Source organism: Ursus maritimus, unplaced genomic scaffold (assembly GCF_017311325.1).
Source record: "Ursus maritimus isolate PB19 unplaced genomic scaffold, ASM1731132v1 scaffold_6, whole genome shotgun sequence".
Lineage (NCBI taxonomy): Eukaryota > Metazoa > Chordata > Mammalia > Carnivora > Ursidae > Ursus > Ursus maritimus.
In genome coordinates, this window is record NW_024426774.1 from 53616004 (window position 1) to 53630710 (window position 14707).

At 39.3% G+C, this 14707-nt stretch overlaps 1 protein-coding gene across 2 annotated transcripts in view; it reads right to left on the minus strand.

Annotated features, from left to right (window-relative positions):
* Positions 1–2974: 2974 nt before the first annotated feature.
* Positions 2975–14707, minus strand: part of MEIS1 (Meis homeobox 1) — a 132147-nt gene continuing 120414 nt past the window's right edge. Inside the window, exons 9-12 of one of the 2 annotated variants that reach the window (XM_040623399.1) lie at positions 8241–8299; positions 7016–7105; positions 6618–6713; positions 4370–4509 (exon numbers count right to left, since the gene is read on the minus strand). In XM_040623399.1, coding sequence (XP_040479333.1) covers positions 6655–6713; positions 7016–7105; positions 8241–8299 — 208 coding nt within the window. In that variant the 3' untranslated portion in view covers positions 4370–4509; positions 6618–6654. Of the gene's footprint in view, positions 4510–6617; positions 6714–7015; positions 7106–8240; positions 8300–14707 lie in introns of both variants that reach the window. The other variant, XM_040623398.1, reaches the window with a different exon arrangement.

Sequence of the window (14707 nt, forward strand, 5' to 3'; positions counted from 1 at the left end):
CCAGTCCCGGACCTGGCGCCCGAGCGCCGCGCCTGCCTCCCCGGGCTCCGCGGGGGTGCCTCTCCCCGGGGCGAAACTCGCCGGCCGGGCGCACTGTGAGAAGACACCCGCTGCCTCCCGAGGAACTCCTAATACCATCCATACAGCTTTAATGCGTTTATAATTCGATAAGTGATTTCAATTTGAAATTGTTAGTAACTAATTTTATGGGTAATTTTTCCACATCAAATATTTAAGCATCAGATTAAGGGAGCCAGTTCCGACACAGGATAATAAGGGGGTTTCCCACCCACCCCCCGCGCCTCCGCCTCCCTCCGTTTCCTACCGAGTCGTTTTTCCAAATCCCCAAAAGATGGCAGTCGAAGCCGACATTCTTCTTTTCCCGCGGCTCTGCGAAAGGAGGGAGGGGGAGAGGGAGGAAGGAAGGAGGGAGGGCGGAAAGCGGGGGGGCGGGGGGAGGGCGGAGAGAGAAAAGAAAAGGAGAGGGAGAAACTAGACGTTGCAAAGACTTTTCAAACTAATTCTTTCACACGTTTCTGATACACGCAAAAAACAGTGGTGAATTTCCTGGAAATGTCCTGGCAGAAAAGAAAGCCAAAAAAACGTGCCTTGTGGCCTCAGAAGAGGGGATGTAAGAAACTCAGCACTTTCAAACTAAACCCTCAACTCAGAGCAGAAGAGAGAGAGGGGAGACCGGGAGAGGGACAAACTGGCTTCTTTGTATTTTAACATTATACTCAAATACTATACAACTAAGCAACTTGTTTCCTGAAGGACAGGACTCAGCAAATTACTTAATGCAGAGATAAGAGGTGGGGTGGGGAAAGGTGATGGGTGGGGGACTAAGTAAGAAAAAACATGCTGAACACTGCTGCTGCTGCTGGGGCTGCCTTTGCTGCTGCCTTTGCTTTGAATGTGGGTAACTAGGAAACAGCAAGCCGTCTGAGAAGACGGAATTTCCAACGTGTAAAATGTTCTTAACGGAACCATTGAGCGAGTGCAATAAGGCGTGAGGGGGAACTAATCTTCCCATTTAAATGTTTGTGGCAATTTTATCTAAATGAATTTTAATGCTAAACGAGGGTAATTCCCCATTTGTAGCGCGTTTACTTCTCTTTCCTGTGCTTCTAAAGCAGTCGAACATCATGCAATGAACAATAACAATAAAAATACTGTCAAGGCATATTATTCATTTTGAATGTGTTATAATTACAGCTGATTAAATATGATAGGGTAAAATATTTTTAATTTAAAAAAAATATTTAAATCATGCTAAAAAGTCTCATTCAACCAGCCCCCCCCCCATAAAAATAAAAAGCAGGTACAATTGTGTGCCCTTGTTTAGAAGAGGGCGTTTTGTTTTTGCCTTTTAAGAAACATTAAAAACACCCTCAGCACCTCTATTATTTCTTTCTTTCAGATAAGTGTCCTCAATAACCTCCAAGCTGGCTCTGAAATTTACAAGAGGAAAAGCTAAAATCGCATTAAGGGGGAGTGGGGGTGTCCAGGCAAGGGGAGAAAGGATCTGAGGAGAGCAAGGCCCTCACAAAACCGCTACGCGGAGCAGGGAACACTGGGAAAGAGCACAGTTTGTTTTATTTTTTCTAATTCATTGGACATTAATGATCTTGAATCTTCATAGTCTCCATATTTCCTGATTTCTCTTTACTTGTGCCCTACCCCTCCTCCCGGTGCCTGCCTCTCCCCCCTCCTTCCCATCTCTCTCTCTCTCTCTCTCTCCCTGTCTCCTCCCCTTTCTTTCCCTCCCCCAACCGGCAAGAGCATCGTCAAGAATAAAGGCTGAAAATAACCTACTCACCCAGGCATGTACTGGGGAGGAGGGGCAAATGGATGGGTAGTTTATAAAGTTTATTATTAATTTTTTAAGTAAATAAATGGTTGTTAACTGCTCGTAACCAGCGACCAAAAGAGAATTATTTCACTAATAAGGACTATTTATGTCGCCAAAGAATTGCCACTGGCTCCAAATCTGAAATTTAAACAATCCCATATATGGGGTGGGGGCGGGGTGGGGCGGAGGGCGCTGCCGCGCGGAGGCGGCTGAGGGTCGAGCTTCGCTCGGTCTGCGCATCCACGTGTTTAGAAACAAGGCCCAATAAACAAAAGGTGAGAATGCGCGCGGCGCTCCAGCAGGTGAGTCAGTCAATCAACGTCACCTAGTAAACCCAGCCCACAGCTGGTTTCTCTTTTCAAATAGAAAATAGAATTGTTCAGGGCGGGTTTATAGGGTGACATGGGCCTGAAAGTCAGGCTTGAGTTTAAGGCGCTCTCCTCTGACCCATCCTTTGTTTACAAAGCAATCACTCCTAAAAGGATGATTTTTTTAAAAGGAGAATTTGCCGTAATTAAAATATTTGTATATTTCCCTTAGCTTTGGGAAGCACTTTTTATAGCAGCAATTTTATTTAAATAAAATTATAAGCTATTCCAGCTTAAACATGTTATTTTGTACCATTTAGCTGGCTGCCATGCAGAAATTCTGTACAGCTGTTCTGGAAAATTGGTTAATAACCAGTTTTATCCAATGAGAACATAGAGCATATTTATAAAAATTAGATTTTGAAGTCTGGTCTCTTCAAATCACATAGTTAATTTCCTAATAAACGGCTACCGCTCATCCTAGGTAACATTCTTAGTAAAAGACTTACCTCGGTATTTAGGTTTGCCATTATGTGCAAGAATAATTTCACTGATATTAGGTGAGTAATTCTGTTGGATGCAATCTGAGTCTACAGTTAGTTTAGTGCCCTCGGGCCTTAAATTTGCTGATATTAGGAGTTCATTAAGTCAGCTTAAAGAAATCAGGGACTATTATCAAATAATTTACTTTGTGGTTAAAATTTTCAAGTACGAATGTGTCTGAGGGAGCTAAAATTAATTTTCCTATTTACTGCATTAATCCTTAAAAATTTGGGGGGGCAGTAAACAAATTTTTCAAGCAGTGGAGTCAGCATGACAAAAATAATCTTGTTTTTATTTTAGATTCAGATTTCATTACTGCACTCAAACGTTACTACAACTGGGCTTGGCGTTATTATACAATCCAAACTGTTTCCGTCAGAAACGCTAAGACTCAGTGTGCAATGATTGTTATTAATAATTAGCTCCTTGGTTTCTTGATAGAAAAAGGCTATCAACAAGCATTTGTTTATCCACAACAAAAAGTATAATTAGCTTATCCCACTTAGTAAATCTTGTATGCATGCCAACTCATACCAAACTGCTACTTTTACAAAAAAAATTGCAATAATACAGTTCATTTTTCCAGTCCTTTTTGCACAAAATTTATTTACAATGTCTACATAAATGCTCCAAGGTGGGACTATGGAAAAATACACACATGACCGATGCTTTGCTCAGAAATAAAGTCAACATATTAAAAATAAATCTTCAGTCTATGTTTTTGAGCTGCATAAAACAGGAAGTGATGTATAAGGTGGTGGTTGTTGCATGGGGACAATGATGCTTGATGTGACAATTAGGCTTCTAAACACACGGCCTTTTGGTTTCCATGCCTCCTCCTACCAGTCTCCTTAAGACACTGCCTGCAACAGCTGATTAATCATTGTTGATGACTGCAGTTTTTCCCATCCTTCCCGATTTACATCTGTTCAGGCCAATTCAAATATGGTGAGTAAATGAATTAGACATGCAAATTCAAGCCCCAGGCTAGAGAGAGGGAGAGAGAGGAAAAGAGAGAAAGAGAGAGAAAGAGAGAAAGAGAGAGAGAGAGAGCGCGCATGGCTGAAATCCTAGGCGAGAAGAAAGATTCTTCTGCCTGATAGTTATTTTAATGCTCTAAAAATCCTGCAAATCAGACCTTCCTGTCCCTTGCAGGATAACTGTAAGGCTTTTTAATGTAAGGAGGCTTCTGGAGGAAGTGAAGAGCTATGGAAACAACACACATAGTGTGGAAAAATTTCACATTTTTTTTAAAAAATCTATAAGAAACAACGTAATATGGATAACAGTATAATAGCATTTACAATATTTCACTCTTTGTTCTCTTAATGTCTTATATAGTTATTTAGCATGTCCCCCAAATTGACTTCGGTTGGTATTTCCTGCTTTTTAAGAGTCCCTATGAAGAATTAGGGATGCTCCTTGGTCCAAAGTAGACGCCAAGAATGGAACTCCACCGTCATTGCAGAAAAAACATGATTTGAAATCAGTCACCATTGCAGACAATGCATATTCCCTTAAGCTACTGAGCATGAATGTCCATGACTTGTCCACTCATTGTTGGGTCTCCTGTATTAAGAACCGTGGGGCTTGATGCTGACATTGGCATTCCAGGGTGGGGCGGTCCTCCATGCATCATCACTGTTGGGTGGTGAGGGTGTCCAGGAATGTACGTATGCATGGGGGGCCCATGACGCAGCTGAGCAGGATGGGGGGGCATCTGGGGTTGGGTATAACTTGGCTGTCCCATACTCACACCCATTGGACCACCCCGAGCTACATACTCCCCTGGCATACTTTGCAGCCCTGTAGAAATTCAAAAGAAAGAAACAAAAAGAAAATATTATGACAAAGCAAGTAGCGTGGCTCTGGCGGCGGCAATCCTATGAAAGCCAGGGAACATTGATTGTGATTAAGGGAACATAGCTCTGAATTCTTTCGATTCATACAGAAGGAAATAACATGAGAAATGTCATGCTGGAAACTCACATTTTGCATCTATTTTCCTTTCACTGCCACTGTTATCAGGTCCGCCTACTGAGGTCTTATTTATTTGAAAAAAATAAAACTGTTATTTGAGGTCTGATCTGAAGAAGCACTTTTGTTCCCTGAAACATTCTCTACCAAGAGTACAGGAGTACACTGAGCTGGTCAGGAAACATCTCCCATGAATCCGAACCAGAGAGGCTTACTAAGGCTCATTACGTAGCAAAACCCGTACTTCAAACAACAACCATAATAATAAACAATAACAATCATCAATGAATTCCTTCCTCGTGGTTTCTTAGAGCTGGGGGAAAGAAAGCCTTCACAAAACCCTGTCCACCTTACAATGATTTTGAGAACAATAAGAAAAATTGGACCTAAAACAATACCCCTCCTGCTTTGAGGGGCCTCTTGTCTTCTGCATGGATTGCTATAGTTGATGGAAACTGACAGGTGTATTGTTTCTGAGAGCTATAAGCTCCATAATCATCAAGGGTGAAAGGCATAACGCTATTGCTAAGTAGGTTCAATTGGCTTTAGTTCTAAGTAATAGTGCACTGTGAATACGATGAACACCTTCGAATAAGGTCTCCAGGCTCTAGCAATGAATGGCTGCTTAATCTAGCCTAAAGGAACATTTTTGAACTAATGAAAATTGCTTATAAAATATACTGTACCCACAGCTCTTTAATCAAAAAAGATGATAATATTTTTTGTAATAACCTATTAATTTAATTGGTCACGAAGCATAAAATACATCATTTAAATTTAATTGACCCAGAAACTAAGAAACAATATTTAAATTAACTAAGCCAGAGAATTCCATGATGAGGTAATAAGACTGTTGCATTCCCAAGCTCAATGGAATGTTTTCAAGAGCTAATTGTTAAACTTATATTTGACTCACACCCAGAGAAGACGACCAGTACGAATTACCCTTGGCCTCCGAAGCGATTTTAAATAGTGTGTTAATATAATCAGAGACACAACCAAGACTCCGACGTAACTGCTTTTAATTTCAGAAACAAAGCACGAGCAATGCTATTAGGGGTAATTTAGGAAGTGAACAAGAGCTTTGGTGTTCAAAACAGTTTTACTTGTTTGAACACGAATTGCTAGAGTGTCTTTTTAGGAGAGAAAATGCAAGAGCAAGAATCTGGGACAGTTTTCCTAGGCCCACTTCACTAGGCCTGCCACTGAAGATTGCATTAATGATCTCTATTTTTGTATACTGAATAAGTCAAATCCATTTGTCACACTGCAAGTGATGGCATACTTAATTTGGATATAGTCAATTAGCCTGGGCTAAGCCCTGCAGCCTGCTGTGCACACCTCTATTTTGTATTCTCCCTTTTTCCATTGCCACACGTAATCCCATTATGATGGACAGACAAAGGAATAAACTACGAAAAAAAATCAAAGTTTAGTTGACTGAAGCTCAAAATATGCCTTTACTTACCCTAAGTAAAGCTAGTGTTTATTTTACCTAAAAGAAGTCTCTGTTTGGCTTTTCGGTGTCTTGCAGGTTAGTGTAGAAATGTAACTCATGCATCAACTGCGGTTAGACAGATTTATGACACTTTGGGGACATGCTCTTTCCTCTCCTTGCACTGCTGCAGACTGCTTACATTTTGCAAATCAGTCTGTTGCCATGACAACCCACTCCCCCACCTCCTGACTGTTTCTTGTTTTGTCATGTGGTCAGTACTGTATAATAGCAACACACAGGATAAATGTACATCATACACAGTATTTATAAGCTTAGAAGCTTGATCACGACCAAGGAGAAAATGAAGGAAGCAAGAAACCAGGAGTTTCATGGAAAGGAATGAACAAGCATGAAGCTATGGGCAAGGAGAACATAAGAAAATGCAAGAGGAAAAATATTCCTAGGACAAAGTGAAAACAAAGACCCCGTTTGTACTTACTTCCCCCTTGCTTTGCGATTGGTTAACTAGATGAAGGTTACATGTAGTGCCACTGCCCCTCCATGCCCATATTCATGCCCATTCCACTCATAGGTCCTAGAAGGGAGATAAAAATCCAAGAAGAGGCCAGAAAATGAGCAAAGTCAACAGATAGTGCCAAAAGACCCTTTAAAAAAAAAAAAAAAAAAAAAACAGGTTCCAGAGGGTTGAAAAACAGTGAGATCTTCAGCGCGTAAAGATCCTGGCTTCCCCTCTGCAGTATCTTAGATGCGCAGATGTGGCAGGCAAGGCAGGCAGCTGGAGATAACAGCAAAGGATGAGGTGGGTTTACCTGTGCCGATGAGGGGTGACACTCTCGTAGGTAAAAATGAGAAGCCATCGCAAAAACAAAGTCTTACCTGGTGCCCTGATTCCCATGTGTTGCTGACCGTCCATTACAAAACCTCCCATTGGCTGTCCGTCGGGGTTATAAGGTGTTCCTTGGCTTACTACGAAAGTGCAGAACACAGATTCTTAATACCAGTCTCCGAAAGAGAAAGAGAGAGCCAGAGAGAGCCAGAAGGAGACGAGACAGACACAACATACTGGGCAGGGATAGTTTTCAAACATTCGTGGTTAAATTTCTCTCAGATCAGCTCTCAGACACCTCCGTGACTGAGTTTTGAAACACTGTGTTGAAGGAACAGCTAAGATATAGACACTTTATATTTGGGTTTTTGTCGAGTGATCACATAATGCGGTGCCGATGGGGGAAAAAAATTACAGGACTCAGACTAACTGTGATGCTTACCATCGGTTTTTCATAGCGCTCCCTAGGAGATGAGAGCATATTTCATAAAGAGAGTAGAGACCTACATCACCCCTAGTAAACACTGTTGTCGATCCTACCGGCATTTTACAACACAAAAACAAACCCTAGAAAGATGCTCATTGGATTTTTAGCCAGGATCCCACAGAAGTCTTGCCCTTTTAAGCACACATTTAAAAAACAGCAACAAAAAAAGCTGTTATTTAAAAAAAATTAAAAAGTCGAACCCCAGAAGATAGATATTAACAAGAGAAGTCCTGAGAAAAGAGAACTGTGTATTTATACCACTACTGAATCCCATGTTTTAACTGTACATGAAAAGCTGCTTCAGAAGCGAGCTGCCTTGGGTTATTAAAGCACACAAAAGCTCTACCTCATTGAATGTCTTTGAACTTTACTGAGTCCCACAAGCGATCCTGACCCCTTTGCCCTTTTGACAGGTAATAAAGTTTACAGCAATTCCACACCAAGCCATGCACCAGGGAGTGGTCATAGTAGCAGAAAGAGCTGGGAAGGCAAACTCAGAAAAAAAAAATAACATTAATATATTGAACGTGTACAGAGAATATTGTAACTGAGCATATGATTTAAGTTACTTTTCTCCGTTGGCTTTTTCCCCCCCATCTTCTCCAAATGTTGTATAATGATGTTAAATTGATTAGTGTTGTTATGAAACTAAACTGGTTTAATTTTAATTGCCAGGCGCTCCTAGCACTCACTCCCAGTTTATTTACCAGGTAGCGGACCTCCCGGTGAATGGCTTGAGGATGCTTTTCGCTTGCGTGACTTGAATACAGTCACTATGGGGGACTTGCCTGCTCGGTTGGACTGGTCTATCATGGGCTGCACTATTCTTCTCCGGGCATTAATAAACCTGTAACCAAGAAAGTAGAGCAAATCATTATTCCTTGAACAAAAATGTGGGGGTGGGGGTGGAGGAAGAGGAGAAGACGAAGCACAGTGAGAGCAAAGCTAGATCTTGGCAAAGTGGTTCTCTGCACCACTCTGTGCTCGGCTTCACGTGCCCCACAACCTGCAACCCCCAGTGACCTTTGAGTACACAGGCTTGGGGTTTCTGAGTTGATTCATGTTTGCCTGTTTTACCGCAGTTGGACACTTCCATTTCATCTTTTCATGGGGGAATTAGCAGAGTTTTCAGGAAACAATACAAGCCACCACTCTTTTCAATTGCAAGGGGGGAAATTTGGCGTAGAGAGCAAGATGTTCATAAGGGCATCTGTTACCTCTCCTAATTAGTGACATTTCAATCTTACGTTCTCTGACTTCTTTTTTACGGTTTTTATCAAAACCTTCCCTACCTCTTGCAAACCTAATTCTATTTTAATGCCCACTATTAAGATAATGAACTGGGATGGCAGCACACCATCAAATGAGAGAATGTCTGGAGTTTATCACCACTAACTCACACTGCTGGGGACTTCAGAGAAACGCATTCCTTGTAGAGATTTCTTGGGGTGGCTTTTTTTTTTTTTTTTTTGGCTCTTTATGCAAAGTCTAAGGTCAAGGCGAGGTCACAGCTATACAGTAATTGAACTTATAATATTGCTTTCTCCAGCTAGTCCTGAAAATTTATAAAAACATCTAATTAAGTTATTTAAGTGTCTTAATAAGGCTTATTTTTTTTTACAATATTTGCAGCCTCTCAAAAAGTGGCTAGCCACCGATTTTTTTTAAGTGGTTAGTACAAGCCCTACAAAATGAAGCTTGTGAAATTTCTAACTCTTAAGATCCATTTGTGTTGCGTAATGCTAAGAATTACACATCAAATACAGAAAATAAGTGGGACATATTAGATTCTGAAAAAGTAAATAAAGTGCTTTTCGTTATCAACTCAGATTTGAATAGATGGAACACGAGCAGCACGTAAAAAAATACAATGAAAAGTTTAATAATGATTAAAGGGTCCACAGTCCAATACAAATTCTAGTTTGTATGTCTGTCCGCTCAGGAAGGAAAATAGTTCCTAAAAAAACAAACCACTAAACAGAAAGGGACAGGTTTTTAAAATAAAAATACATGCTTCGTGACATTTTAAGATTCTCAATATCCTATATCCTTATATTCTTTTATTATCCGAAAAGTAATTAAAGTCAGTAACAAAATGGACTCTAACTAAAAGGGCACCATCAGTGCTAACTCTTATCTTATAACTCTTATTATATATTATATCAGCTCTTGTATATGAAGTCCCTGAACTGGCTAATAAAAATATTTAAAACACAGATCTACAACAAATTATGTTGCAAATCATGTTATCATTATCTTGTATAAACCATGAAAATTGGAATCATGTGAGCAGAAGGTTAGATTAATTCTCCATTCTCATTATAAGCACAGGTGTAGCACAAACACCATGTGAAATAACCAATTAAAATGAAAAAAAAATCTGCTTTTTCATTAGCTGCCTTCACTGCATGACCAATTAGAAAATTATTTAATATTAATATTCCGCATATACCAAAAGTAATTTTCATAGTAACTAACATAGGTAAAAGAGCAAAAAAACAGCTCTTTATCTATGGTACTGTTCATAATCTGCAGGCTTTTAGAGGAAAGGAACACTGATAACGTTTTTTAAAAGTCCTTTTAAAAACATTATTTTGCAGATATGATTTATACTATTCCTCTAAAAACAGGAAGAGCACTTTTTAACAAATGAGAAGCCAAGGCTCAGAGAAATTAAGTGACTTATTTGAGGTCACGTGTTACCCAAGAGATGTTAATAACTTGCTGAATGACACACAGCTGGCAAATGGTAGTGACCACCCCTTCTCCCAACACCCTGTCAAGAGCGTGGCCGCTGCTGTACCGCCCATCTAGAATATTCTGAACCAAACAGATATCTAAGAATGAGCTGGTTTTGAGCCAGTCACCACTGGCAACAACCCTGCTGTTGAGTCTGGGAATAAGCATGATCGAACATTTTCTAGACTGGGAATTTTGATGACTGTACTGTTTGCGCATATGGACAAAGATGAGGCTACGCATCAGAAGATTCAGTGACTTATCTGTATTCCAAAGCTTGCTTCCTTCACACTCATATATTCAGATTTCCAAAGGCCAGTTCATAATAACCAACTCCAGTTTGAAGTCATGACTATTAAACCCAAGGAATCATAGAAAAATTGAACCTCAGGTTTGAAAAGGGCTTTCACTGTCACCTAGGTTGGTCACTGACACGAATCACCTCTGTGATATCCCCACCACATAGACAGGTAGCCTCTGCTGGATTGTTTCTAAGAGAGCACTTGCCGCCTCACCGGAAAGCTACGGACAAGGTAACTATGAGAAGGCTTTGCATTACTTGATCTAAAATCCTTTCACCAGGACAACTCCTTGGGGGAATTTAAACAATTCTAATCTCATTTCTTCAGGATAGCCTTCAAATATTTAACTATTTAAATATTTAAAATTTAAACTATAGCCATCATGCACCATGTCCCATAGGCTTCTCCCTAGGTTAAACAATCATGATTCCTGTTTTGTTTTGTTTTTGTTTTTGAGAGAGAGAGAAAGAGAGAGAGGGAGCGCCAGCACGGAGGGGAGGGGCAGAGGGAGAGGAAGAGAGAGACTCTTAAGCGGTTTCCATGCCCAGCGCGGAGTCCAAGGCGGACTCCACTTCACACCCTGAGATCATGACCTGAACCAAAGTCATGAGGCAGATGCTTAAGCAACTGAGCCACCCAGGCACCCCAAACATCCATGATTCTTAACAAGTTCCTTCTAGAATGAGACTTCTTCTTGGGTTTTGAGTCCACTCACCACCTGGGCCATACTCTCTGCTCAGTATGCTGAGGTTTGCCTGTGTGCCTCTAAAGGTCTTCAGGGGACATCATTAATGCGGTTACCCCACACCTGCTCTGGTTCCCGTGCAGAGAGTGAATAGCTCATCACAGCCTTTTAGCTAAGGGGCCACAGGTACCAGGTGCTATTTTCTTCCCTTTTGGTGGCAATAGCCATTTGTTGTTATTGACAACAAGGATGTAAGCAACCTAGATGATATGTAGACGTAAAGGTGAGAATCCGTGCATTTAATAAAATTAAAATCTAAAAAGCTGAAGCTCTCAGAACCCCTAATCACTTTGTCCAAACTGTTTGACCACAAGAGTAGTATGCTGAGCGCTTCTCACTTTTGAAAACGGATTTAAAACAATTGTTGAATATAATGAACATTATCGATACTTTTAGGACATAGTAAACTCTCCGAATCTTATGGGATTATGCTTCCTATACTTACATGAAACATAGATAATATTATCTAGAGTCATGGTAGACATCTTTATCTGAAAATAACTAAGTAAATAGCAAGAGATTTTATATTTTGAAAAACATCACCTTTCCAATTTGAAAACCATCTCAACATTTGGTTCTATTTAGTGTATTTTATCCTAGACTGTCTTCTATATACTCTCTTTGGAATTATGCTACATACAGCAAAGCCATGTGTTTAGATGGCTTCGGGGTGAATTCAGATACGAAAACATTTTCCTTCTGGGCAAAGTAATAAAATGACATTCTTGCTCCTCCCACTATAAGTCAAACAGAGGTCAGTTCCCCCATCCCTGTATCTGTTTAAATAAACTGGTCCAGCTGCTTGTTTCTAAAATGCCCTTTGACCTTGCGTCTCATCCTCCCTGCTTTTGTGACAGAATGCTTTACTTTCCATTGTGGAAGATTCTAAATTATCAAGAATTTTCTAAACACTGAACCAAAAAAAAAAAGACCTTTAGGTTTTATGTAAACTTACATGAACATATTCCCTTCTTAAAACACTCATTTCGAGAAGCATCAGTAAAACAGTTATTTTAAGCTCATATGTGGTGTGTGGTGTGTTCAAATATATATCTATATTTATGTATGAATACATAAATATATATTAGAACTTTAACATAAGAAGAATTTTTTTGAACAGAAAAGAAAAGGAGAATGATAAAATTCCAATTCGAATGTCCAATAAAAAAATCTATTCTCCAACAACCACAAAATATATCCATGAAATATACACCATCTTCAGTACTTTCAGAGGAGACTTTTTTTTTTTTACAATTGATGCCCAAACATTACAGCACTTGAAACTCAGATGTACGCTGTCAGAAATATGTGACAACAGGACAGTTCTTCTTACTTATTAAAATAGTTTCACACCTTACCTTAATAGAATGTAGCTCAAATTTGCCATAAATTGGGCATTTAGAAAGGTAAACTTTTTAGTTGGGTATAAGGTGGGGAAACATCCTGTTGCCTTTCCATATTACTTTCCAAACATCAAGGTATATTGTTTTTATAAACCCCATTTTCTTTGAAAACCTAATGTTCTTTTGTGAAGTACTTTTTAAGAACTGGACACCTTATAGGTGGTAAAAGACTGAATTAGGGAAAGAATTCTTATCTTTCCTTTTTTCACAGCATCATGGATTAGAATTTCTTCCCATAACCAAACTATCCCCTTTCTCAAAACAAGATGTTTTACCAAGGTTGGGAAGAAAATGGATTGGCCTTGTAGCTTCGTTCCATGTCAACATAAACAGAGGTGTATTTCTTTCTACCCAGTTATTTGTTTAGGACTAGAGTCCTACTAAGGGGGAATGGGAGGTTGAAAGGGGAGCAAAATCTTCAAAAATCTGAGACATGGGATCATCTCAAAGTTGGATTTAATTTTTTGCGTTTTTTAAGTAGGAATCAGACAAGGAGAATGGGAGATGAATCCTGAGTTACGCTTAAATTAATACAGGAAGTTTTCCTTTATTCCTTCTTTTCCTTGTCCCCTATATGCTTATTTATCATCAGACTTTAAAGCTTTGGGTGTTTGGTTGTTGGTTTTTATTTTTGTTTTTTTTCCATTCTGCTAATTCTACCTGTCTCTTTTCATTCTCCATTTTTGGATACCTGAATAGTTTTCTGATTAAGATCTGGTAGCACAGCAGTCTGAAGTTGACCTTTGCCCTTTAGCTTATCCTCCACTCCTTGCCCTGGTTACTTCCCACAAAACTGGATGCCTAAGTTTAGTTTTCCTCTTCGTGAGAACCAGGAAGGGTGGCGAGCTCACAGCGGGCATCCATTAGAACCAAACACAGGGTACATTTTCCCGGTTCCACAGACAACATTTTCCACATAGCTTTGCCCTTTTCCTCTACTCCATGCCTTTTGTCTTCCTCATACAAGTAATACTAACAATGCTAAAGAAAAATGACTTGCTCCCCCTCAGAAATAGCATTTTCACCTTTACTCAATGAATTCTCTTCCTCGCTGTTTGCCACCTACTTGTTTACTGATGATTAAGGGCAGCCCACGGTGTTACTTCAGCATGCCACTGCCAACTCAGTGAACCACGTAAAATCAAAATGCTGTTGTTTCTAAACAATGACAGGACTCTCAGTCATCCTCACGGTGTCTCTTGCCAACGAGGCTTAGTGAATAGTCAGGACGAAGGTAGCTACTCATTAAAGTATGGAGAAGGACCATTTTACGATACCCTCCTATGCCCAAGGAGCTAAAATTATCAACTTGATATTAAACCGAAGATTTCATTAAATAGCAAGGTGTGTTAGCAAAGATGCCTTTTACATTTATACTATCCATTAAATAAAGTATTAATTACAGTCATCTTTGATTAATATTTAGGCATTAGTTAGGAATATCTACATACATACTTAGTAAAAATTAATACTATGCATTCTTAAGAATAAGTACTGGTGATTTCTACATGCACTATTCTTTATGAATTAAAAATAAACAGCAAGTAAATATATATAATTCATTTAGGTAATCTCCATAAATATTTTTATAGAATTAAGACTTGTGAAAATTCTTCAAATACAGAATTTCACAAGGTAGTTGCCGGACTCCACAATTCTGTCCTTTTTCTTCTTATTCTATTCCATGAATTTCCTTCCTAGTATTTCTTTCAACTTTATCACAATCATTTAAACAAAACTATATATACTATGTATTTTGTATTTTTAAAGTCAGCATTTCCTAATAACTTGAAGGCCTGTTTTATAAACAAACCCTGCAGGGAATGAGTTCTAGCTATCTCTCAAATAACTCTCTGTTCTTTTAAACAAAAATCTACTTCAAAATCTTTTGTTGGATTTCTTCATTTCAGATTTACATTTACTTATTGAATTTAATGATCCATAACTGGCAGTCTTCAGGGTCCAAGCCTTCTACACTCCCTTCCTTTGTGAAATAAAATTTCATAAAACACAATTTTAAGACACTCAAGAAAGTTGACTCAATCTCAAGTCAAACCTTATGAAAT